This window comes from Phycodurus eques, chromosome 1 (assembly GCF_024500275.1).
Source record: "Phycodurus eques isolate BA_2022a chromosome 1, UOR_Pequ_1.1, whole genome shotgun sequence".
Classification (NCBI taxonomy): Eukaryota; Metazoa; Chordata; class Actinopteri; order Syngnathiformes; family Syngnathidae; genus Phycodurus; species Phycodurus eques.
The window spans coordinates 47,268,689-47,293,115 of NC_084525.1; the positions used below are offsets into that span (position 1 = coordinate 47,268,689).

The 24,427-nt window shown below is 44.7% G+C and overlaps 3 protein-coding genes across 6 annotated transcripts; 1 reads left to right on the forward strand and 2 right to left on the reverse strand.

Annotated features, from left to right (window-relative positions):
- Positions 1-237: 237 nt before the first annotated feature.
- arpc2 (actin related protein 2/3 complex, subunit 2) lies at positions 238-8,661 on the reverse strand. The gene is made up of 10 exons (XM_061695604.1): positions 8,427-8,661; positions 6,872-6,906; positions 5,762-5,874; positions 4,811-4,856; positions 4,513-4,699; positions 4,323-4,416; positions 2,912-3,038; positions 2,719-2,819; positions 1,279-1,379; positions 238-708 (listed from the first exon to the last, which is right to left on the reverse strand). Exons 1-10 carry the CDS (start codon positions 8,498-8,500, stop codon positions 687-689), a joined length of 900 nt encoding a protein of 299 aa, XP_061551588.1. The 5' UTR covers positions 8,501-8,661; the 3' UTR covers positions 238-686.
- Positions 8,662-9,387: 726 nt separating this feature from the next.
- Positions 9,388-14,029, reverse strand: LOC133397156 (uncharacterized). Of its 3 annotated transcripts, XM_061667844.1 has the most exons (7): positions 13,599-14,029; positions 13,002-13,180; positions 12,739-12,897; positions 12,467-12,613; positions 12,071-12,241; positions 11,773-11,946; positions 9,388-10,081 (listed from the first exon to the last, which is right to left on the reverse strand). In XM_061667844.1, exons 1-7 carry the CDS (start codon positions 13,906-13,908, stop codon positions 10,043-10,045), a joined length of 1,179 nt encoding a protein of 392 aa, XP_061523828.1. In that variant the 5' UTR covers positions 13,909-14,029; the 3' UTR covers positions 9,388-10,042. The 3 variants fall into 3 exon arrangements, with proteins under 3 accessions (XP_061523828.1, XP_061523749.1, XP_061523908.1); XM_061667765.1 differs by lacking the exon at positions 9,388-10,081 and having other exon boundaries at positions 11,142-11,946; positions 13,599-14,026; XM_061667924.1 differs by lacking the exon at positions 9,388-10,081 and having other exon boundaries at positions 11,844-11,983.
- A 320-nt stretch (positions 14,030-14,349) lies between these two features.
- slc19a1 (solute carrier family 19 member 1) lies at positions 14,350-24,424 on the forward strand. Of its 2 annotated transcripts, XM_061695625.1 has the most exons (7): positions 14,352-14,467; positions 15,073-15,632; positions 16,368-16,515; positions 16,765-17,142; positions 18,254-18,446; positions 21,803-21,944; positions 22,568-24,424. In XM_061695625.1, exons 2-7 carry the CDS (start codon positions 15,357-15,359, stop codon positions 22,757-22,759), a joined length of 1,329 nt encoding a protein of 442 aa, XP_061551609.1. In that variant the 5' UTR covers positions 14,352-14,467; positions 15,073-15,356; the 3' UTR covers positions 22,760-24,424. The 2 variants fall into 2 exon arrangements, with proteins under 2 accessions (XP_061551600.1, XP_061551609.1); XM_061695616.1 differs by having other exon boundaries at positions 14,350-14,467; positions 16,368-17,142.
- Positions 24,425-24,427: the final 3 nt, after the last annotated feature.

Below are 24,427 nucleotides of genomic sequence, written 5' to 3' on the forward strand. Positions count from 1 at the left end.
GCCATTACAACTCATTTACTGCCAGCCTTCCCGGTGAGCGAAGATATTTGACTTGTAAAGCCGTCAATGGCAGGGAATGTGTTTTAAGTGGAAGAGCATTGAATTGTTTTACCTGGCAATAGTCTTTTTAGACTCTACGTCTATCCAAGTACAGCGCACGTCCTTTTGCCCGTACTGTGCATTATATACACACACACACACAAGCACATATATACATATACAAACAATCCAAAGCAGTTTTTGTGGTATTTGGGTGTTAAAGTTTTTATTTCCCTCAAATGACAATGACATGAAAGCGCAGAAGGGGAGTTGAAACCATCACATGAAAAATAATTAATATTAAGTGGTGACGGCCAAAGTAAGAGTACCAAATGGAGTAAAAGATATTGTATCAAAAATGTCTTTTTTCATATATATATATATTTATATAGGACTAATAATGCTCTTTAACTATGCAAAGCAAGGAATGCCCTGTTTTCATGATCTTGAACCTTGGCTTTTCCGACCAACTTTATTATTCGTTTTAAAGAAAGAGCAAAAAAAAAAAAAAAAGAGACCGACAATTGCGTGTGGGGCGTTTAGAGGCATCCTGGAGGCCTGTCCAATGTGCCGTTGAGTTGCAGCGTGGTGCGTTCACGTGTGGCCACGGACGGTGGGCTTCAGCTGGGCTGCGCGGGGGCTCGGCCTCAGCGACAGAAGGTCCTCCCGCTGAGAAAGCAACCAGCGGAAGAATTGAACATTTTGCACACATATTTCAAGGGAAACTAAACCTTTGTTGTCAAAACTTCCTGCTATATTTGAAACGTCCATATCTTTTTCTATCTGATGCCGTTGACTTGAATCTACTCAGTATTCGAAAAAATGTTTAAAACTCTGCATGTGCTCACCTACGGGCCGCCATTTTTACGTCATTACGCGTGTGAAGTCACGAGGACGTGATGTGTATCAGGCCTTCGTGCCCGCTTCGTTTACTGACAAAAACTAGAACGAGGTAAATGTTCAGCAATAATAAGCTCCACGTCGGTCAGATCCACTTATCTAGCCAGCTCACGGCGGACACGCCGACTCGCGACGGCTCTTCACAACAGTCGCCGGCGCTCGCGGCTAGTGGCTAACAGCTAGCTGCCTTGGCCGTTCGCCTAAGCCTTTATCAACACTCGATAACTGTGACTGCATACTGCACTGTAAGCGATAACTATACAAGAATTGACATTTTGTCCCACCGATAGATCGAACAACAAGACATTTGGCAGAAGAGGCAGCGTAGAGGCTACATACGAGATGGTCTTCATCTCCTTCTTCTCAGCGTCTGGTCGGGCACGGTTGAGAACCTTGAGGAAGTCCGACGTCTTGGCCCTCATACGTGTGTGGATGTAGGCCTGGAGAAGGACCAATTACACATTTGCATATTGTTTTCATTTATATACAACTTTTGCATCTTAGTTTATCAATCGACACCAGTGACGTGCAGAACAAATAAGCGCTCTTCCAAAGTTGCCATTCGTACAACAGAATAACTGAACAGGCCGAGATTCCACACCGAGTCGGTCAAATCTGTGAGCAAATCGAGTGAGACGAGATCATGACTTCAGCGTATATTTACTTTTTTGTTCTGGTGGCGTTCCGTGAGATGATGTCAAGTATAAAAAATATGTGCCTTGGCTCAGTAAAGGTTGGGAAACACGGCTTTCTGCGACGCGGACAAGGACGCCGACAACACACTGCTTTGTGCGTTGACCTTCCGATTTCTCAACGCACAGGCACACGCGTGCGCACACCCAGCCATAAATCTGCCCACTATGACTCCCGTCCGTCTGCACAAAAAACATCCTCCTTCATTATCTAGCGGCAGGGCAGCACACAAACGTGATGCGCCTGAAATTAAAGTTGCTCAAAAAATGTCTGCGCAACATTTACAACTGCAAGAAGTCCCTAAAGGACGTTGTAGTCACAATTTGTGTCTGCTAGCTTTATGATAAGACACAATCAAAAAACACCACAGACGGGCTAACTAAACTAGCATCTATGTTGCGGCAATTATAAACCTTTCAACTTATATTGGAACACAAGCAGACAAGAGCAAACAATAGTCACAGGCAGGAAAGCCAAATCTACGTGTAGCATGTCTGTATGTATTATAACCGCCCTCTGGTGGCTGTGGCGCACACCAAAAAGGGCAGCACAATACCCATTGAATTATGATGCACGCACAATTTTTTTTTACATTGCAACATCATCATTATTGTCGTTTTCTATGAAGTACAACAATGCTATTTCTATTTTTATTTATTTATTATTATTATTTTTTTTAAAAACATTTGCAAAAAATTTGTTTTTTTTGGGGCGCTGTAAAAGGATTCATGGCATTTCTATTCATTTCATTGAGAAACGATTTTGTGACGCCAGTGCGGTCAAAGAAAAGAATTTCACTTGTCATTCAAAGCAACACCGCATGCACTTTCTTAAAAGGAAACGACATGATAGTCAATTGAAAACTATTTTGCGGACCCGCAAGCTAAAGCTTGGAGGCCCCAGTTTAACAACCTCCAATACACTGAAAAAAGTATAACAAAGCTGTCACTCGTTTAATCCAAACAGATTTTTTTTTTTTTTTTTTAACTAATTTGTAACTAATATACAACGAGTAACAGCAAGAAATAACAACAACAACAAAAAGGCTTGTGATGAGAGAAGCACGTGTGCTCCATGCAAACTGACCTTGGAGCACTTTATGTGGTAATGCAGGTAGTCCCTGAAGGTGTGGATGAGGTTGATGGTGTTGTCTCTGGCGTTGGCATTGGTGTGACGTGGGAAAAGGACTACAAAGAAAACAAACGCAACGAAACGCTACATCAGCGATGTCACAAAGGCATCCTCCTAGCGTAGCGCAGCGCAGCGCCGACCGACCGACCGAAGGTGATGTATCCGATGTTGTCCCCGACGGCCGCGTCCGTGTCCTTGAGTTCCAGAGGCGGCTCCCTGTGGCTGAACAGCACCTGCGGGGCCGTGTGACTCGCTCGCCGACCCTCTTTGAACTCCTACGTGGAGAGAGTTCCGGACATTTGTATTTGAAAGAATAGAAGCAAGGTAACAGAAGTTGGCAAATAATTTCATGTGGAATTCACTGCCGACTGACTTAATGTTGTCCGACGCAAGCACGTTTTCTTCAAACCCTCTTTGTGGAAACGATGTACCTCACACAGCACAAGCCAAGAGGAACACGCACAGGACCTGTGCGGCTCCTAAGAATCCATTTATCGCCAGAAGCCGTAATCACATTTGCACGAACAGTGCATCCTCATTCGGCTTATCTGGAATTCTTGTTCTGCCTCGAAGGCGGTCTGTACTCCCCTTTGTTGCAGCGTGACGGGAAAGATCGACTGTTATAGTCACCGCCGAAAATAATAATAAAGACGTGTACTGACACATTTGACCAGTTCTAATAAAAGGTATACATTGCGTTTAGTATTACCAACTCAGAAGTCTTATTCTTAACAATAATAATTCATTACAGTGAAGCCTAACCTATTCACTGCTCGCTATTCAAATTAGCATTTTTTTTTTTCTCCTGCGGTACCCATCCTCGGCTATTAGCTGAAAAACACACCTATTTGCATTTTTTTTTGGGGTGCTCTGTCACATCCGAAGATACCACACGGTGGCGCCGAGAACAGAGCTAAATAGGAAAGTAGTAATTGGTGTCAAGGAAAAACATCGAAGTGATCGAACTCGACAGAGACAAGCGTATGTCGAGGATGAGCTAACTTTAGCCTGGGTTGTTGGTGGAAGTTCTGGAGAGTCCACGCTGTACGCGTCCAACTCCAGCGCATTTTTTTCTAAATCAAGTAAGCCATTTATATTTAAGGGTAATAGGAGTTAGAAATTACATTCAACTGTTTTTGGATCATAGTTTTGGTAAACGTATGAAATATTCTTTGGGTGGTTCAGCCCCAAAATGTTTATTGTAATGCGAGTAAACTGAATGGAAGTTGCTGTGCTTAGGGGAGCCGAGGTACAAGTTGCACCTGCTTCATGCGTCACAACAGGTTAAAAATCTGAATATATTATTCAACCCTGAGAGAAAATTGATCAAATTCATTGTTTACGGTCACCTCGTTGCATTAATAGAGTCATTGTTTTTGGAAAGTTCTGGTCTTTATTTCTAAATGTCTCCCGAGTCAGCGTCCTGTTACGTCGATGCTTGACGGAAACGTTTTTTTGTTCCAGGAACTAATGCAACAACAACAGCAAAAAAAATAAATAAAATCATCATCATCATCATCATCATCATCATCATTTAAAAACTTTACGGCCTCGCAAACCTGCATGAAGACTTTGCCGATGATGACGTCGTCGTCGTCTTTGAACACCGTGCTGAACACGACCGTCACCCGGTCTTTCTTGGCCTCCACATACCTGAGGGCATCGATGGGTTATTTGAAACCTCTTCCAATGTTCAAACCTGAAGCCCAGCCCGGGAGAGAAAAGCCTTCCCGACGTTCTTGCACGTACATGGACTCGTCATCTCTGTAGTGGACCACGGCCCTGCTCTCGCCCTCTTTGCCCTCCTCCTGGAACTTGAAGTACTTTTCGAACACGGAGGCAAAGCAGTTTCTCTTCAGCATCCCCGCTTGGTGCACAAGCTCATCTTTGTTGCCCGGTAGGGCATCCAAGTCGTAGAGGAGCGACACGTTGTAGCCTGGAAAGTCATTCATTTGCATCAACGTAGTCTTTTTACAAAGAAATACATTTTGGGAAATGGACGTTAGGTAGCAGGTACAGCGCTAACATTAGCATAACGTGAACGTACCAGGCTCTGGTGAAACAAGGAAGCTCCCGTACACTCTTTTCAGCAGCTGAGAACAAAAACATATTTGAATTTCAAATCAATGAAACCACTGGAACCACTGCCGCACTTCTGACCGAAAGGCGGAATCCGAACAAGAATATGGTCTCAAATTTGAACTTCTGGCATTATTCTCATAAAAAAGGTATGAGCTTATCTCACTAGCCCTCGGTCTATGTTTTTATTTCATATTTATATATATTTACGTATATTTTGCTGCTACTTAGTCCATCAGAATTTGCTGCATTCTTTTATTTCGAATTGCTAACAGTGATGTGTTTTTTTTTTTTTTTTATAGCCTGCAGGAATCCTCCGGCAGTTGTGCAAAAAAAACAAAACAAAAAAATGGCAGTCAACAGCATCGCTTACAACCAAAAGTAACAAGGTAGGCGGTGGTATCGTTTGGAAATAATTGATGGGGTCTTCACTAGAAACTAGATAGCGGTCGTTTTGGAAAAGACGGCGGGAGCCAGCGTCATAATGTGCAAAAGAAAACGAGCAATGGCAACCAGGCGCCACATCAACCTGAAACGAATCTTTCACAATTGCAAAAAGGCTGCGCCGATATTCTTCTCTCGAGGGGGGAGGAAAAAAAAAAAAAAAAAAAAAAAGGGGCCCGAGCTGCAGCCAAAGTGTTCACACAGCGGCCGCGAGTCACAGTCAGCACTTCCTTGCCTGTGCTGAGCGCGCCTCGAACGCACTTCCCGTTTCTACTCGAGGCCTCCGTGGCTGCGTTTTTTTCCTTACATGGCAGCAGAGCTCTCTCGGCGGTTCTTGCGTACATGAACAGGAGACCTCATTCTACACTTTCTGATACTTACCAGCTCTATGCAGATCAAACCCCATTCATGTCAAGTACATTCCACGTGTGTGTGTGTGTGTGTGTGTGTGTGTGTGTGTGTGTGTGTGTTGTACCTCGTCAGCCCCGTGCTCCTGCAGTTCCTTGTAGAACTTCAGGGAGATGCTGACCATCACTTTGGTCTTATCGCCGTTCGGGTTGGAAATGTGGTACAACACGCCATCGAAGTCTACAGAAGACAAGGACAACGTTAGCCTGGAATTTCCTCACCGAACGGCCACAACATTAAGAGCACTTGCACCGGCAATCCATTCTCTAAACTGCCAAGTGAGCTGGGACACGCCTACCCCGGCTGAGCTTTTGGGCAAGAGGCGGGCTACTTTTTCTCGCGCCGCATAAATGCGCTCCGTGCTTCGGGCATCTTTCGTATTTTGCCTAAAATGCCCGTCACATCCCACAATGCAACGCCAAAGCTGTGCTGCATTGTTGGAGGCGGCAGCCATTTAGGGTTAGCGGTAACGACAGCGAACGGAAATCGACTGTACTCGAAAAGGCTAAGACGCTCCACAGTGATTTGCTCGCGAACCCGCTGTTATTTCATCGTCAGAAATTGTGTTTTCACCTATTTCGATATTGCACAGTATTCGTTTTTGAACCACACGATGATCAAAATAAGGTAAACATAACATCGTTCTGCGGCTGGAATGGATTAGTTGCATTTCCATTCATTTCAACAAGAAACATTAACTCGGTTTGCGAACGGTTGATGTATTTATTTAGTAATATCAGTTTTGATGCTCTCGTGTAGCCGACTTAGGAAATCAAAGATTTTGAAACGACGCTCAGTATGATGCAATGCAAAAGAGAGTTCTGTAGCACTGCTAATTACAGCCAAAATATTGCCACTATGACTCAAAAGTCAGCATTATCATCTCTTAGGATTTTGACTATACACTTAAATAGCTTCTTATGAACGGTTACATTCATCAGAATCATCTTTATTTGCCAAGTATGTCACAAACACACAAGCAATTTGTCTCCAGAAGACGAAAACATCCATATAAGTGCAATCAATAACTGAGTTATTAGAACAGCAAAGCTCTTTTAAAAGCACTCCGACCACAATCATTTCCAGGAGGTGTGGCCTTAATGTGTACAATACTCATGGATGCCATCCCTTAATTCACAACATTTGGTCAAAACAGTAATAAGTAACATCAGCTTACCTGCAAACGTCACATCAACAGCCTCGGGCTTGGTTCTGCAAGGAAGATATTAAGTCAGAGCAGAGGTCGCGACCTTTTTGAAACCAAGACCTACTTCTTGGGAGCTGATGAATGTGAGGGGCTACCAGGTTGATTCACCAAATGTGCTCAAACTCCCTTGCAACGATGTTATTTTTTTTTAATCATGAATGATAATCATCTGACGACACTGACCAAGTTCATGCTTTTTCTCAATATTTATCAACAATTATTTTTAAAGGGGTGTAAAGGACAAATATCGATATGAAACACTTATCTTCTAAAAAAAAAAAAAATCACTGCAATTGTTTACACTAGCAAATGATCACTTCTTCAACATTCCTAGGAAATCACAATGTCCCATCACTTGTGAGCTACTGGGGGATCCCAGTTGCTGACCCCAGAGTGAGAGATTGCCTTGAAAAGGAAACCAAAGCAAACTCGAGGATCCAACGATTGCTGAAGGCAAATAATTGCCTGACGCACAAAATAGTGCCCGGGTACTTTGTAGCCATAACTAAGCCTTTGGTAGGTGACCGGGCAAAAATTGTACGTTGTTGTTGTGGCCCTCTGAGGAAAATCTGTAATCTGATTGGTTAAAGAAACAGTCCAGTGCTGAAATCTGACTGGACAAATAATAATCATCATCATCCTAATAAATAAAGAAAATGCTTCTGGCAGCAGTGAAGTCTTTGCTGGCCCCTAATGTGCATGTTGCTAACAATCGTGCAGTGGTTTTGCGTTCCGGCTCACAGATGCGCCATTTACCGATGGATACTGCAAGGGTTCGGCCGAGCCGCAACGCGCGCGCGTTTCCCAGGCAGTGATTCCCTCCCAGTGTGCCATTAGTGCTGGCAAAAAATATTGCAGCACTAATGCGAGAGAACGACTTCGTGCGGCTGCTGTGAAGCGGACTTGACTCAGCTTGACTTGAGGAATGCGGAAGCAGCCCGCAGTTCAGACGCCTAGCGGCGTTTACGTTCGGTGATTTATTGCCATTTGATTATTATTATTATTATTATTTTCTGCTATCGATGGCAAGTGCAAGCATAGATCATGTGTCTTATTTGTCGTTTTGTTTCGGTAAAGGCAGCAACATCAAAGAGCCCAGCAGAAAACCATTCTTCAAAGAAAGCAGTTAGCTTGCTGCTACATCCGATTGCAAACGACGTCATCTATTTGATGAATGCTCGCTTTCATCCCGCCGGCGGTGTCACGCGGATGAATATCCGAGTTTGAGCTTCGTGCTTGGAGACGCTTGCAGCGAGCTTTGACACCTCGCCGCTTGAGGGGGGGGGGGGGGGAGACACACCCCAGCTAGAGGCGAAGCAGTCGTCGCCGATGGCCGTGGCCATTCAGTGTCTATTTCGACATTTTTCACAATCGAACGCTCCTTTACAGGCTCTTCCGTGTCTGTATGCGCTGGTCAGCCCCACCAAACTCCCTTCCCACTGCGGCGATTTGTATTTGCAGAACCGCTCAAGGGAAGCTAACGAGCCCATTAGCGAGGCTAGCCAGGTGTAACAATGATTCTCACCCGTTTGACGCGCCGTCGAACTTCAACGACAGCGTCTCTTCTATAATGCGGTTGTTGATTTCTAACAGGATCATCGCAGTGGAGTCGACGGAGAGCGCAGATAATCGCTGCCACGGGCTGAAGTTTCGCTATTTGTATCAAATGCTGCTAAATGTTTCCTGCCTTGAAAGAGCAGAGCACTTCCGGCCGCAGAGACTTCTTCCGCCTGCCACTTCCGCGTATTTGACACTTTGGGACATAGATATAGAGTCTAGTTTACTACTATATGGCGGCCATTTTGGAGCGGTCGACGTTCCCTTCAAAAGCATCGCATGGACATTGGAATTAAGTTAAATTCATTAATTTTCACGAGGCTAACTTTTTTTTATAAACATCAAAGCGTGTGCTATTAATAGAGAACATGTTTTCAATTAAATAAGCCCCATAATATTAATTGGGTTTATTCCTAGTCCCCCTGTTGCGATTGTACAGCACTGGGCGTAACCGTATGCAGCACAATGTGTCGGCATTGTTGTTCTTTTATTTTTCATGCCGTTCACAGACTTGGAATGCGCTCTCGAGTTTTACCCTCCGATCTTTGCGTCGCTGTAGGAGGGGGGGGGGGGCAGCTAAAAATAGGCGTGGCATATCGGTGCTCTAAACCATAGACACATCGAAACACTCGAGAGAGCCTCGGCTGCATGCAGATGTAGCCGCCATCTTTAACCTGTATGGTTGCCCAAATGAACCCAATGCAGAGAGCAAAGCAAAGAAATGTGCCTTTCAAGTAACACAGCGATGCCACTCAGCAGACATACACGCAATCAGACCGAATGAAATGTTCAGTGTGTGATTAATCCAATTTTTAAACTGGATTAATGTTTTAATTCTATTCACAGATTTTTAAATTGTATTTATATATTATTTAAAACCTCTATTTACAGATGTTTTAAAATTCTACTTTAGATCGATTTTTTTTTGGACAAATATTTATAGATTTTTACATTTTATATATAGATTTTTAACAATACTATTCATACATTTGTCCTTGTATTTATCCATCCATCCGTCCGTCCATTTTCAACAGCGCTTATCCTGGTCAGGGTCGCCGGAGGCTATCCCAGCTACCTTCGGGCGAGAAGCGGGGTACACCGTGAACTGGTCGCCAGCCCATCGCAGGGCACATAGAAACAAACAATCATTCACGCTCACATTCACACCTACGGGCAATTTAGAGTTATCAATTAACCACCTCCTGGCTCGTGTGAATGGCGAAGGCGGTCGTGCCAGATTGGATTCGGTCTCGTTTAACGTCTTGTGCTCTTCATTCAAGATGGAGACTCAATCCATTTGACCAATTCAAGTAAACAAAGAAGTCCCTATTTGTGCAACTTTTCATTTTGCTTTCTGGGTAAAGCGTTTGTGGAGCATGAAACACCATTTGGTAAACAATCCCTGGATGCCGCTTTCACGATTTGAATATTTGATGTTATTCGTAGGACTTTTTTTTGTTGTACTGTTGTTGTAAAAATAATTCTTCTCTTAAAATGTCAGGCAAATAATGTCGTAAACTGGCAGCACTGTCCTCTTGTGGGCTGCACATCTGCTTCACAGTTCTGAGGTTGACAGTTCGAATCTCAGCGCTGCCGTGGGTTTTCTCTGGGTACTCCGACATCCTAACACATTTTTAAAACATCTGTTAGGTTTATTGAAGACTAAATTGTCCACAGGTACCAATGTGAGCGTGAATTGTACCACGAACCCTTTTCGAAATTTGTATGGTAAAGCTACAATAGGCTACGGCACAGTCAAAAAGTGGGTGTCCAGGATCAAAGGTGACTGCTTTGCGTGACTTCCGTGACAAGCAGAGGACGACATTGCATGTAAGGAGACCAGTTAAATATATCCTGGGCCTCAGTTTCTCTATCCAAATATTTTGGGTAGGCTACAACTAAAGCTAACTAGTATGCTAACGCAGCTAGCCTGGATATCATCATGCCAGGTCGGTGATTGGGCTGCATACGGTTGGTTGTGTAAAACCTCGTGAAATTACGACAAGGGTACTGGGAGTCCCTTTCACATGTGAAAATGTTTTTTTTAATTTTTATTTTTTTGCTTGTTTTACCAAATGTTGTGTATTGGTAGCATATAGCTCATATCTTTGCTAATACATATCTGTGGCATCTAGTTTTCATATCTATGCTCGAGACCTCACGGTGGTCCGAAACTGTTGCCCGTCATGAATTCGTAATGGCAAATTCGATTTGTTTCATACAGAAGCGTATTGTATTCACTGGGATACAAATAAACAAATAAATACAAATAAAAAAACTCCTGTTTTTCTGAATATTTTTTGGAGGTTTTTTTTTTTTTTTTTTAAATATTTTTTTGACCAGTAATTTTTCTGACAAATTTCCCCCCCTTGTTTTCTGAATAATTTGTATTTTTTTTTAAGAACTACCATGTGGCGCGTGACAAAAATGAGTGACACCCCTGCGGCTTAAACGAATACCTGTTGTTGTTTTTTTATTTTCATACTGCAACTTACTTTTTATGTATTATCTCCTTTGAGTGTCTATAATTTCCACTGTTCAATAAAGTATTGAAAGGGAAAAAAGATGGAGAAGACATTTGGTGATGTACAAATAACAGGTGGCAAAAGTACTCACACTCTGTGATTAAGTAGAAGTATAGATGGATGTGTAAGCAAAATAAAAAAAGACTCCAGCAAAAGTATAAGTCGTGATTCTACTCCTGTACTTAAGTAAAAGCAGAAAGAAGTAGAGACATTGAAATGTAGTGCAATGCAAAAGTAAAAAGTGTCAATGATAACAACACGGCACAACACAACAGAGAAACTTCTCCGCCCACAAGTGTCGTTCCCCTCTTTTATTTTGTATTATTTGTACTGAGAAGAGGATAAAAAAAAAAAACGATTACAATGTACATTGTATGTTTCTTTTTTTTTTTTTTAAAGTCAGTGTGTTTCTTCGTCAACGTTGGCTCGACTTGTATGCTATCAAAACAACATGCTGCCGAAGCGTTGCTAAAATTATAAACTGACGAACAGAATAAGCTAAATTAGCATTTGATAAAAATGGAAAAAAAAAATAAAAAATTGCACCTTACTTGTATGTGTTTTTTCATATTAAACAGATATTTTGAATGTGTTTTTCAGGCTGGCAGAACACAAGGCATGCACCCCGAATGAGCAGAAAACATGCGACAATTCTCCGAACTAAGGCCACGAACGGGGAATATCTCGCTTCTCCAAATGTTTTGCGTCACGGCCGTTAATGCTCTCTCGTTCACATTCCTTCATGTCGCTGCTGTCCCAGTCGTTTTCCACCTTAAGGTAACTTCCTACCTGTTGGTTAACTCGCGGCCCGCACGGCACGCGGCGCGTTCCCCGACTCGTCGTCTGCACTCGATTACACGTTCCCCGAGACCGGATCGGGCCGGACATTCCTTGATCGGACATTCCCACGGACGGGTTCGCGCTGCTCCGCGTGGCTCGGTTCGCTTCAACGCTGCCGTGGGCCTGCGAAAGAAATACTCATCATCCAGACATGCGACACCTTCAAAAAAAAAAAGAAACTATTTCAACCAAAGTCACAAATATCAAGATTCTTCCTGTTTTTTTGTTGGTTTGTTTTTTTACAAACCTGAAAACTCCTGACCAGGTAGATGAACTCCATACTACAGTGGTTGAATCGATGCTCCGGGACTTGGAGGATTTCGGTTTCGAGGAATCTCACAAATTCCTTGACACGCTTCTTGTGGTTCGACAGAGGCCGGTTGATGTTTCCCGCACGACGACGTGCCCGGTCCAAAAGCTACAACACACAGGCCACGGTTAGGAAACTTGAGGACATTCATCACTATCACTACACACTATTCGATACAATAGTTTCACTTTCTGAAAGGAAGACATAAATATTGAACTTTTCCCAGCTGTGTATATCGATCGTGCGTGCGTGCGTGTATAAATACGCGGCATTTCCAAAAGCAACGTGAACGTGAAATCCCACAAGTTCACAATACACTCGCATGTGCGTTACCTCTGCCCGCTCCGTGGCGTCGCTTTCCCCCCGCATCTTTTTCCGCCTCCGTCGTCCAAAGGCGCGCGGGCCCGGTCCAGGTTCCGTAGAAGATTCCGTACTCGACCCGACGCTCACGGCGTCGTCATCGGCGTCATCTCCGCCAAACTGTCGAACCGAATATGAAAATGTAATTCGGAAGAAAGATCCTACTGCATTACAAACCGCTGCGATGCGATGGGCAATGCGAACTGGAATTCCCGCACGGTCACGATACGCCACGGCGCACGTGCCCGGTCGATAGCGTTGCTTTCCTCCCGCGTCTTTTTCTGCCTCGGTCGTCCAAAGGTGCGTGGGCTCGGTCCGGGCTGCCAAGAAGACTCCACACTTGACCCGAAACTCACGGCATCGTGGTCGTCGTCCTCTTCTCCCAAGCGGCGGCCTCTACCGAACTGTCGAAGAAAATATGACAGTGTGACGATCTACTTCCACATGACAACGTAGAGGAGCGTACGCGGCACGATAAGACGACGGTCCAAGTCCCGCGTGCCCTTACCGAATGCATCTCGTGCGAGAGATGCCGATTCCCCACAATGTGCCTGTGCAGAAATTGGTAGCGATCTATGATGAAGGCTTCCTTGGCAGAGATTCTATGAGCAGGCTGCCACGACTTCTTCGTCGTGTATCTGTTGAATCTTGTCCTCATATTCCGCAGGTGTCCTACAAACTGTGCATCTGGCGGGGAGAAAAAAATAAAAATAATAATCCATCGCGACAATTAGTCAACATTACGCACCCCTTTCGCTTCATATATGCGTGCATTTATTTCAATGCGATTCAATTCACTGTCATTTCAAGGGATGCCGTCCAAAATTGACATTGGTAGTCATTCATTGTTGGAGTAGGTGAAAGTGATTGCGCTTTAAAAACAAAGGTTTGCCCCTGCCCCCCCCCCCCCCCCCCCACCCCCACCTCCTTCACATGCGCTCTAGATGGCAGTAGAGGCACTCGAGTCCCGCACACGCTGGCAAAGTTGTTGACATTTTGTTCGAGTCCCCACTCACCAACTCGCCACAGCTTAGAATGTCTTTAAGACACAAGAGACGAAGTTTGCACGACAAAAGTTCACTGTCCGTTTTCAAGAAACACTCACATGTAGGCAGCGGCTTGTTGAGCTCCTCGAAGGTCTTCTGCGTGTCGACAAGGAAGCTTTGAACCGCGGCTCTCTTGTGCTGCATATCTTTGTATCTTGCACTTGACTTATCGTAAAATTCTGGATGATCCCTCCAGAAATCCGCCATCGCCTCCTGATGGCCGTCTTTCCAGTCGTACAGATTTCCATTGCAAGCATCTCCCCCCTTCGGGGCGACACCAGCGTCTCCAACAACCTCCTCCTCCTCCTCCTCCTCCTCCTCCTCCTCCTCCTCCTGCATCTTCTTGCCCTTCCGGCCCCTGGCTGGCATGCTGCAAGGGCAATGCCACTCTGGAATACAAGTACAAAGGCCCAGATGCGGCCGGATCCTGTATTGCAGTGACTACGAGGGCACCAGCGTCACGTGGTGTCTGGGTCACGTGGTTCTGGTGCGTCGCGGTGACGTCTCCGCTGATGTCCCCGCCGGACTCTTGAAAAAGCCCCCGGAAGTGCTCTGAAAATATTGGACCCCCCCCAAAACTTCGACCCATGACATATATTTTGAAACTGAAATACAAAAATAAAAGAGGTGATTGTAAATACCCTAACCCAGTCTCTAGCTTGTTATTTATTATTATGTTATTGTATTTTTTATTTAATACATATTTTGGAGAAATTTACCTGATTTAATATGGTGTGTGCGCGCGGCCGCGTGTGCGTGTGCGTGCGTGTCGCTGAATTGCTCCCACCGAGCGAAGTTTGTATGGCCTGTAAACTACGGCGGCCATTTTACACACTCATACTTCATTTCCCAGAAGTCAATGCGACCAAAAAAAACAACAACAGGGAGTTCGACCAATAGGACGCCGTAATCTTCCGTAACACACGAGGTATGTAACTTAAATTTACATTAAACGAACCTATAAGTTGTGATACGAAAGCAGCATGCTGAGCTGTTTGGCAAGAGAGACTGTTGCAATGTCACTTTCCTACTGTGAATAACGTGTCGTCCATTTGTGTCAACAAACGATACAAATGCACAATTTTTCTTTACATCGATGTTAGCCAGCCAGCTAGCCGCTTTGCGCTTTAGTTCTTGTTTATTCGCTAACCGACGACCGAGGGCCTTCGAGCCGCGAATACGGTTGTCACAAAGACAAAATTGGCAAAGTTGTAAGTTTCCGTCTTGTGACGCTCAGTGTGCAGGCTTGTGTGAGTTGTTCATCGGAGTCACGTACTGTGTGTGAGAGAAGTCTCGTTTCCTTGTTGAGCATATTACATGCTCATACCACGGCTGTTATAGGTAAATGCCTTTTAAGTCCTGGTGGCGGTCAAATTGACCAACGTTAATATGTTTAGAAATGAAGAAAAGCAGTCTGCTGGCCTCGTGGTCACATAAAATCTTTTCAAACTGATATGACTTGTTATTATTTATTATCATAGTCAACCAAGCACAGTTTTGAATAGTGTGCGTGTTACGATTATGTGTTTTCAGGTGGGACAATGAAAGTAAACCCTATGACTGCACGCTTGCTGTGGCACATTGTCACAATGCGTAATGGAGCAAAGGTCAACCTTCTCCTCTGTGAGGGTGACAGCATGTAGCATTTTAACCACTTTACCCACACCTTATTCCAAGTGTTTGTTGGGGACGGAAGCAAGGTCGAAGCGCCGACGAGGACCGCACATTGCTCCTTGAGCCATTCAGGGACCGTGTGGGTTTCATTCACATTCTGTGATTTCATTTTCACTCTGAGTGATCCCCGATCAGCCGACACCATGGTTTCAGACAGTACAGCGGAGCAGCAGAATGAGATGGACCAGAAGGTGGCTGCAGTTGAAGCCATAGAAGGAAATGCGGACGGGGATTTGGAGATGGCTGTGTGCACTTCGGAGGAGCCGCCTGCCTCTGAAGGTCTCCGCGAGGAGCCCAGAAAGTGGAGGGGGGCCGTGATATTCTTGTGCTTCTATGGGTTTATGTCGTCCATCAAGCCTGGAGAGCCCTTCATTACGCCATATCTACTCAGCGCTGAGAAGAACTTTACCAGTCAGCAGGTCAGTTGTGCTCTCACGACTTCACGGTGTTGAACTTGCATGTATCCTTGTATTACGGTGTCACATAATACCACTGGTAAAAACTTTTTTTGCCAAACGTGGGCATGTGCAAATAAGCAATAGAGCCATGAGAACATAAACATGAGCAACCGAAGGGCTACCATAATTTCTCGTGTATAATAGGCTCGCAAGTATAATATGCTGAGTAAAATGACCACATTATATATAGATTTGTAACATTAGACATTACATATTAATATCGGGACGAAACCACTTTTTTTTTTTTTTTTTTACAACCCCTAGGTAGTGTTATAAGTCAATACAACGTGATTATCCCCCCCCCCCCCCATACCCCTGTATAATATGCTCTATCGAGTTTTGAGGATTTTGTTTTTTTTGCGGGGGGGTTTGGGGGGGATGTGTATTATTCTCCTCACTAGGGTCACGGGTATGCTGGAGCCCATCCCGGTCAACTGCGGGCAAAAGGCGGGGTACACCCCCAACAGGCCGGCAGCCAATCGCAGGGCAAGTGTGCATTATGCAGAAGACATGATGGTCATTGCCATGAAGTAAATGGGGATAAATGAAACCTGACCTCCTCCTAGGAGCCCTAAACCGACTCGTTTTGGAGGGGATGATTCGGACAATTGAGAATAGACACATACGCATAAATAGACACATAAAATCCCCCATGAAGCACAAACGTGAATATTTGTTTTTGTTTTGCATTTGTAGGTGACCAACGAGATTATTCCGGTGCTGACGTACTCCTACATGGCAGTGCTGGTACCCGCCTTCCTGCTGACGGATCTTCTGCGCTACAAGCCGCTTCTGGTCCTCCAGAGCTTCAGCCAGGTGGTCATCTGGATCATACTGCTGCTCGGTACTTCCCTCTTCGAGATGCAGTTCATGGAATTCTTCTACGGTGTCACAATGGCGTGCCGCGTGGCGTATTCCTCCTACATTTTCTCCCTGGTCAGCCTGAGCCTCTATCAGCGCGTTGCCAGCTACTCGCGCGCCTCGGTCCTCTTGGGCGTGTTCACCAGCTCTGTGCTGGGCCAGCTTTTCATCTCAGTGGGGCGAATCCGCTACAACACCCTCAGTGCTATTTCTTTGGGTTTTGTCAGTTTAGGTCTGGTGCTGTCGCTGTGCCTGCCCTGGCCCAAACGCTCCTTGTTTTTCAACCAGGCGCGCAGAGAAGCGGCCTCTCAAGTAGCCGCCAAGGCGGAACTGGACAAGATGAACCCGAAGGATTCCCAGTTGACCGCAGCGGTCTCCACGTGCTCTGCGTCCCGCTGGAAGGATTCTATCTTTGTGCAGATGCTGATGGAGCTGAGTACTGTGGTGAAAAGGCCCAACATGCGACTGTGGTCGCTGTGGTGGGTGTTCAACTCCACAGGATACTACCTGGTGCTCTTCTACGTCCACATCCTGTGGAGCAAAGTTTACCCGGCCACTGAGAACAATAATGTTTACAATGGGGCCGTGGAAGCTGCTTCTACCTTACTGAGTAAGTTATTTCAAGTCCTCAAGTTACACCGGTACCAGTGTGGTCCCCAACACTCGTAAAATCAGCAGCGATCCAACATTTCAATATTGAGCTTGTAGCTGCGTGGTGGCCCAAAATTCAGCAGCGTGGCAACGAAAACCAATCGTCGAAGGGGGGTCTGATCAAACGTTTTGCCTTTTGAAAACCAGTGAGGGGGAGGGAGGTGTTTTTGCACCGTGACAATCGAGCGCCAATGTATTTCAAAGACATTTCACAACACCTACCTTAAAATAAAACGCCTTCATCCAGATGATTGGATTCTGAAGAAAATGCACCGGAACTGCGTGTGCCGTCTACAGCAGACTTTCCAGAACTTCCACTAACTACCTATTAACTTGGCTTCATAGCTTGTTTTTCGTCAAGTTGTGTCACTTTAACGTGCTGCTTCTTTAACACTGTAGCGTATATGAGGGTTAACTAAAAATGTAATTAATTTGGGACTAAAGAATAAGCGGGAAGCGATGCCTGCGTTACTTCCGGTTTAGCGTAATTTTAAGTTTAATCGTTAAAATCAAACTGATCTGTATCGTACAGGGGCACCACGTCACTTTTTATGTGGATAAAATTTCGGGAGCGTGGCGAGAAACCTTTTTATCAGTCTCGTGACCTGAAGGTTGCGACACTTTATGAAATTTGGAGTTCTAGATGACAGACAGGTGGTCCGGGGGAAAACATCTGGTCTTTGATGCTTGGGAGTTCAGACTTCAAGGGTAGATGTTAATTCGGGTCCACGAGGCGTTTCCTTGGGGCAGTGTCACAGCAGGGCCGCTTGGAAGAATGCAGTTTATCAAGGGGGGGGGAGACGACACGCTTCCGGCAACTGGGTCAGAGTCACTACAACACCAATTACTACTTTCCTTTGCCAGGGCTTTGGCATCATCCCGTGGAATATTAGGGCGTTACAGGAAGAGCCTAAAATACATAAATTGGTGAATAGCAAAACCATGACTAGGCACTGTGGTGGAAAAATATTTCAGAGCATTTCGCAGAGTGGCCTTTCCCGAACCAATAATTGTTTTTCTTCCCCAAAAAAAATCTACATTCGTGATTGGATTCTTTTGCCTCTTTGCAGGTGCGTTGACCTCTTTCATCGCAGGCTTTGTGAAAATCCGGTGGAATATCTGGTCAGAGCTCGTCATTGGCTCGATCACGGCCGTGCAGGCTGCCCTGCTACTGCTCATGGGCACGACTGACAACATCTGGCTCTGTTACGTGGCCTACGTCCTCTTCAGAAGCTCCTACCAGTTCCTGGTGCCCATTGCCACGTGAGTAGTGAGTACATGCCTATAAAGGCGCTCAAGGCCAAGCTCAAGTGGTTTTTGTTTCACTGTTACATGAGTTTTGGTGGGTCACTTTTATGATTAAGTATGAGGGTTCGCTCACCAAAAGCCAGACTAATCCAAAGATTTGTGTGGAAGTCCACAGACTGATTGAACTAATGCTGCATTCCAGAAAACTGGCACATATCCAACTTGGAGCTAACGAGTTCTGAATTCGATGTGGTTCAAGCCGGCAAAGTTTATGGCAAACAAAAAACACGGCTGGCAATGGCAAAAGACAGCATTTGCTTTGTTTAGCTGTTAGCCAGCCAGGCAACAATCCGTCCTTTTTAGTGCCTTTGCAATTTTCAGCATAATGCAGAGAGGACATGCAAATATATCTTATCTCCACATTATTTTACAAATTTGACGATTTGCGTTTTTGGTCTTTTGAGCCTATCCTAACCCTACCTGTAGTTGCGAAATCACCACATATTTTTGCCACAAGTTGGCACCAAAGCCCTGACTGGTAGAAAAGTAGTAATTGGTGTCAAGGAATTATGTCGAAGTGATACAGCGCGACTGTAGATCTTTGTACGTCGGAGAGGAGCTAAATTTAGCCTGGATTGTTAGCAGATCTTACGGAGCGTGTGTATTTTTTTCACTCTGGGTTTTTTTCGAAATCAAATGATCTGTAAGCCATTTGAATTTAAGGGTAATGTAAAATGATATTCAAGTGTTTTTGGATCACATTGTGTGGTATTTTTCAACGTTTTGTATAGGCAAGTCGAAACATTTTGGGGGCTTGTCAGTCAGTTTGTTCGCTATTCGTGAACTCTGTCCCTTCCCCCGACAGCGGCTGAAATAAGTGTTTAACATGTCACCATTTTTCTCATTAAATATATTCCCAGAGGTGCTATTAGCATGAACATTTCACCAGATGTTGGGAACAACCCGAGTAATCCATACATACAAAGAAAGTTGACCAAATACGCTGTGTGTAACAATGTGAAATGGGATTTTGGCCCATTCCTCCACACAAGCAGTCTTCAAATCTTGAAGGTTCCGTGGGCTTCTTTTATAGACCTCGAGTTTCAGTTCTTTCTAAAGATTTTCCATTGGATTCAAGTCAGGTGATTGGCTGGCCCATTCGAGCAGCTTTATTGTTTTTCTTCTTTGAAACCAATCGAGAGTTTCCTGGGCAGTATGTTTTGGATCATTATCCTGCTGAAATGTCCACCCTCGTTTCATTTGCATCATCCTCAAAGATGGCAGCAGATTTTTGTCAAGAATGTCTCGGTACATTTGCCAGTTCGTCCTTCCTTCAATAATGTGAAGTTCACCAGTACCGTGTGCTGAAAAGCAGCCCCACACCATCATGTTGCCACCTCCGAACTTCACTCTTGCTATGATGTTTTTAGGGTGATGTGCAGTGGCATTTCTCTTCCAAACGTGGTGTGCACTATGGCATCCAAACAGTTCCATTTTGCTCTCATCCGACCAGACTATATTCTCCCAGTATTTAACTGACTTGTCCAAATGTTGTTCAGCACAATGAGGTCTTGCGTGGGGACCGTGCTTACAGGCCATGGCGGCGGAGTGCATTACACACTGTTTTCCTTGTGACAACAGTACCTGCTAATTCCAGGTCTTTCTGAAGTTCTCCACGTGGTCCTCGGCTCTTGGACACCTCTTCTGGTTCTTCTTTGCACTCCTCTGTCAGAAATCTTGCGAGGAGCACCTTTGATCAAAGCAAACTTGTAGCGGTACAATTGGCTTTCCACTTCCGTATTATGGCCCCAACCGTGCTCAATTGAACGTTCAGAAGCTTAGATGTGCGCCTGTAACCAATGCCATCGTTATGTTTTGCAACAATTAGTTTGCTATGGGCAGCGGCACGGTGGTCGACTGGTTAGAGCGTCTGCCTCATAGTTTTGAGGACCGGGGTTCAATCCCCGGCCCCCGCCTGTGTAGAGTTTGCACGTTCGCCCCGTGCCAGCTGCGGGCACTCCGGTGTCCTGCCACATCCCAAAAACACGCGTGGTAGGCTGATTGAAGACTCTTAAGTTGCCCGTAGGTGTGAATGTGAGTGCGAATGGTTGTTTGTTTATGCGATTGGCTGACAACCGGTTCAGGGTGTACCCCACCTCCCGCCCGATGATAGCTGGGATGGGGTCCAGCACGCCCGCGACCCTTGTGAGGAGACGCGCCACGGAAAATGGATGGCTGGATAGTTTGCGATGGTCTTGAGACAGCTCTTTGCTCTTCCCCATCATGAGATGTGTCTTGACTCACACCTTGTGCAATGAGACCTTTTTGTAGGCCTTCAGTTAGGACTCAACCAGCTGATATTCATTTGCACTGACAAGGAGCTGGATTGCTGTTTGATTATTGATCGATTTTAGGCGTTGTCTTGGCTTTCCATGCCTTTTTGCACCTCCCTTTCTTCATTTGTTCATTAGTCTTTCCCTGTGTCAATTCACATTTTTACACACAACTTAATTTCTGAGCTTATTTGTTCGACTTTCTTTGTATGGACGGATTACTTGGGTTGTTCCCAACATCTGGTGACATTTTCTGGTCAATAGCACCTTTGGAAATATATTTAATGAGAAAAATGGTGACGTGTTCAATACTTATTTCAGACGCTGTATGTGCATGATTTGAGAGGGGTGGAGGGGGAAGTGTGATGCTAAAGGGAGAAGAGATACCAAGGGGGGAGGACATGAAATACTTGGGGTCAACCGTCCAGCGCAACGGTGAGTGTGGGCAGGAAGTGACGAAACGGGTCCAAGCAGGTTGGAACGGGTGGAGGAAGGTGTCGGGTGTCTTATGTGACAGAAGAGTCTCTGCTCGGATGAAGCGCACAGTTTAGAAGGCAGTGGTGAGGCCAGCCATGGTGGACGGATTGGAGACAGTGGCGCTGAAGAGACCACAGGAAGCAGCGCAAACGAAGATGTTGAGGTTCTCTCGAGGAGTGAGCAGCTTGGATAGGATCAGAAATGATGTCATCAGAGGGACGGCCAAAAGTTCGATGTTTTGGAGACAAAGTTTGAGAGAGCAGGCTTGGTTTGGACACGTTCAGAGGAGAGAGTGAGTATATTGGTAGAAGGCTGATGAGGGTGGAGCTGCCAGGCAAGAGAGCGAGATGAAGACCAAAGAATCGCATCTCGGCCAACCGTCGTTCTGGGCAGAAGACTTTGCTTCAATTTTAAGCCCTGTCCCGTTGAGCCTTTCCTAGTCAGAGGTCTGACACCTGAGAGTTGCCAGTTTTATCGAACGCAGACTAAACGACACATTTAAATCGAAAACGATCTTGGCCTCGTTGGAAAATGGGGCTGATAGTCAGATTTGCTGTCTAGTTTTCAGATCGCGTCGTCGCTCACCAAGGAGCTGTGCGCCCTGGTGTTCGGCATCAACACCTTCCTGGGCACCATCCTGAAAAGCATCATGAACCTGATATTTGCCGACAAGAGGGGGCTGGCTTTGGATGTGCACAGTCAGGTGAGTCGACGTGCGACAAGAGCGAGCTTGGGTGACGTAGCTCATGCTTTTGATGCCATTTGATTACGTTTTACCCAACGTTCACATACAGACACCTCCACCGGACGCTTATTGCACATTGTTTATGCCTATTGTGCATGATTTTCTTTCTGCGTCGTCTATTTCTATTTCTGCCATCCATGTTTCATGTTGCGCCGTCGGACTGAGGAAAGAAAATCCTCTTCGCGAATGCACCTTTCACTGACCTTTCAATGGCAATAAAAGCGATTCTGATTCCAAAAGCTTCCCCTTTTGCCACTGAGGAGCGACGTTTGTTTTGGAACATTGTATTGCTGCATAACGACAGATCACCCCACCCATTTGGTTGCGTCATTCTGGAAATTGGCGGACAAAAACGTTGTATCAAAGGTTCTTTTGCTGCTGCCAATGTGCCGTTGCCCAGCGAAGACGAGTGAGCCCAAGTCCTCGAAGCCACGACGCTACATCCACAGTGTCAGAGATGAGCTTGACTGTTTGGGATCACGAGCAGATCCTTTCTTTCGCTTTGATGAAGGTTAATCCTTGATTTAGGCAGCACATAATTGTTGTATTTCTGCTTTTTTTTTTTTTTCTTCCCCGTCCAGTTTCTTGTGTACTTCATTTACTTCACCCTGCTGACCGTCACCTACTTGACGTGCGCTGCCGTCGTCATCTTCCGTCACTTCAGAAACCGGCCCGAGAGGCGAGAGGTCAGCCGGCGGCCCAAATCGACGGAGCTCAGCGACATGGTACCTGAGGCGCAACCTTTGTCCAATGGCAAAAATGCCAAGACATAGCAAGCGCCACTTATCGATATCCTCTAATTGTTTTAATGAGCCTTAATCATGTTCAAGTGCCTCATCTTCTGGCTGATACAAGAGCCTGGTTTCACCTTTTTGTATTCAATGCACTTCGTGACAAACTTCAGTTTTGTAGGACAGCTCAAGAAATTCGGTGACACGACACCAGCAAGTCGAATGTGATCATGCTGCTATCGGCGTTATTTGTTAAACCGTACTAAAATGATGCGATTGTTTTGTTTCCCCTGGATTGATCAATAATCAGACGTTCACATCGCATTAGATCCCTTGAGTGTCTTCCCGGCATTGATTGTGTCAGTTGCACACATTTGTTAGGGTCAAACCGCTTTTTTTTCCTTTTAAGATTTAAAAAAAAAAAATGTGGGAAGAAATTATGGCATTGTTTTATTTAGACATACCGCAATTTCTCGTGTATAATGCGCACCCCCAAAGTTGACTTCAAAATTCTGGAAAACCCTTCTACCTATGTATAATGCATGATTTTGCTTCTACCCATGTGATCAAAAGTATTATTTGTATTTTCTTCAAATAATCATTCTGGTTAAGCACTTTATTTGAACACATAATACTTTCTTTTTATTTACTTACTCTTATTTTGAAATTCACAGCCCTACTTTTATTTAGCAAATGAGAAAACACACAGTTGTGCTCATATGTTTGACTACCCAGGCAGAATTTGCAAGATGTGTACAATTTTTTTAAGAACACATGAAGGACTAGGCGAAACACATTTCATTTTTATTTTACTAGGATTCAAATTAAACTGTCAAGCATTTCAGAAAAGCATTATCATTAAACAAAACCTAACCATGAATAATTTAATGATGGTTGTTGTTCAGTTATCAGTCGTATTTAAAAAAATAAAAATAAAACAATATTTCACAAATTCTGCCTGGGTATGTAAATTTATGAGCACTATTGTACACATATGCAGTCATATGTACCCCTGTCATATTGGAATGAAAGTGTAGGCTACACCTTTTTCATAACCTCTAGATGGCAGCATGCATTTATAAAATGGGAATGTTTCATTTTCTCCTTTACCAATGTATAATGCGCACTATTGCCATTTGGGGAATAAAATGCACATTATACACGAGAAATTACGGCAAGTTATTTTTTGTTTCCAGTCCACATTCCTGAAGTTTGTCGGGTTTTTGCTGACAGGATGACTGCTGTGACGCCCACAAGCGCTTGTGCAGGACAATTATCAGAATGCAATGTTGCCAAATGCAACGGGAACATTTTTGCAAGGTTTTAAAACGTTGCTGCCAGCAATAATTATAGGAAATGATGACTGTTTTTGAGTAGGATTATACAATACTCGCTAGGAATGTGAGATTTAAATTGTTACAAAATAACCGATCTGTGAGCTTGTCTGAATGCTGTAAAACAAAATCTGTTTGTTTTTATTGTTTTTGTGTATGTGCAATTTGAGTAGGTAATAATTACATTTGATTTGTCAGACCGAGTTTGTGCACTGGCATGTCCGTGTTGTTTGCTTGTTGAGCTGTACTTTCAGAATTGTTTTGGGTCAGCACCCCTCGCGGTGTCTGCTTATTTTTTGAAGGGTCTGAACAATTTTTTGCAGCTGCACAGGACAATAAATGTTGAAAGCTGCGGTACGGCTTCTTGCTGGAGGAC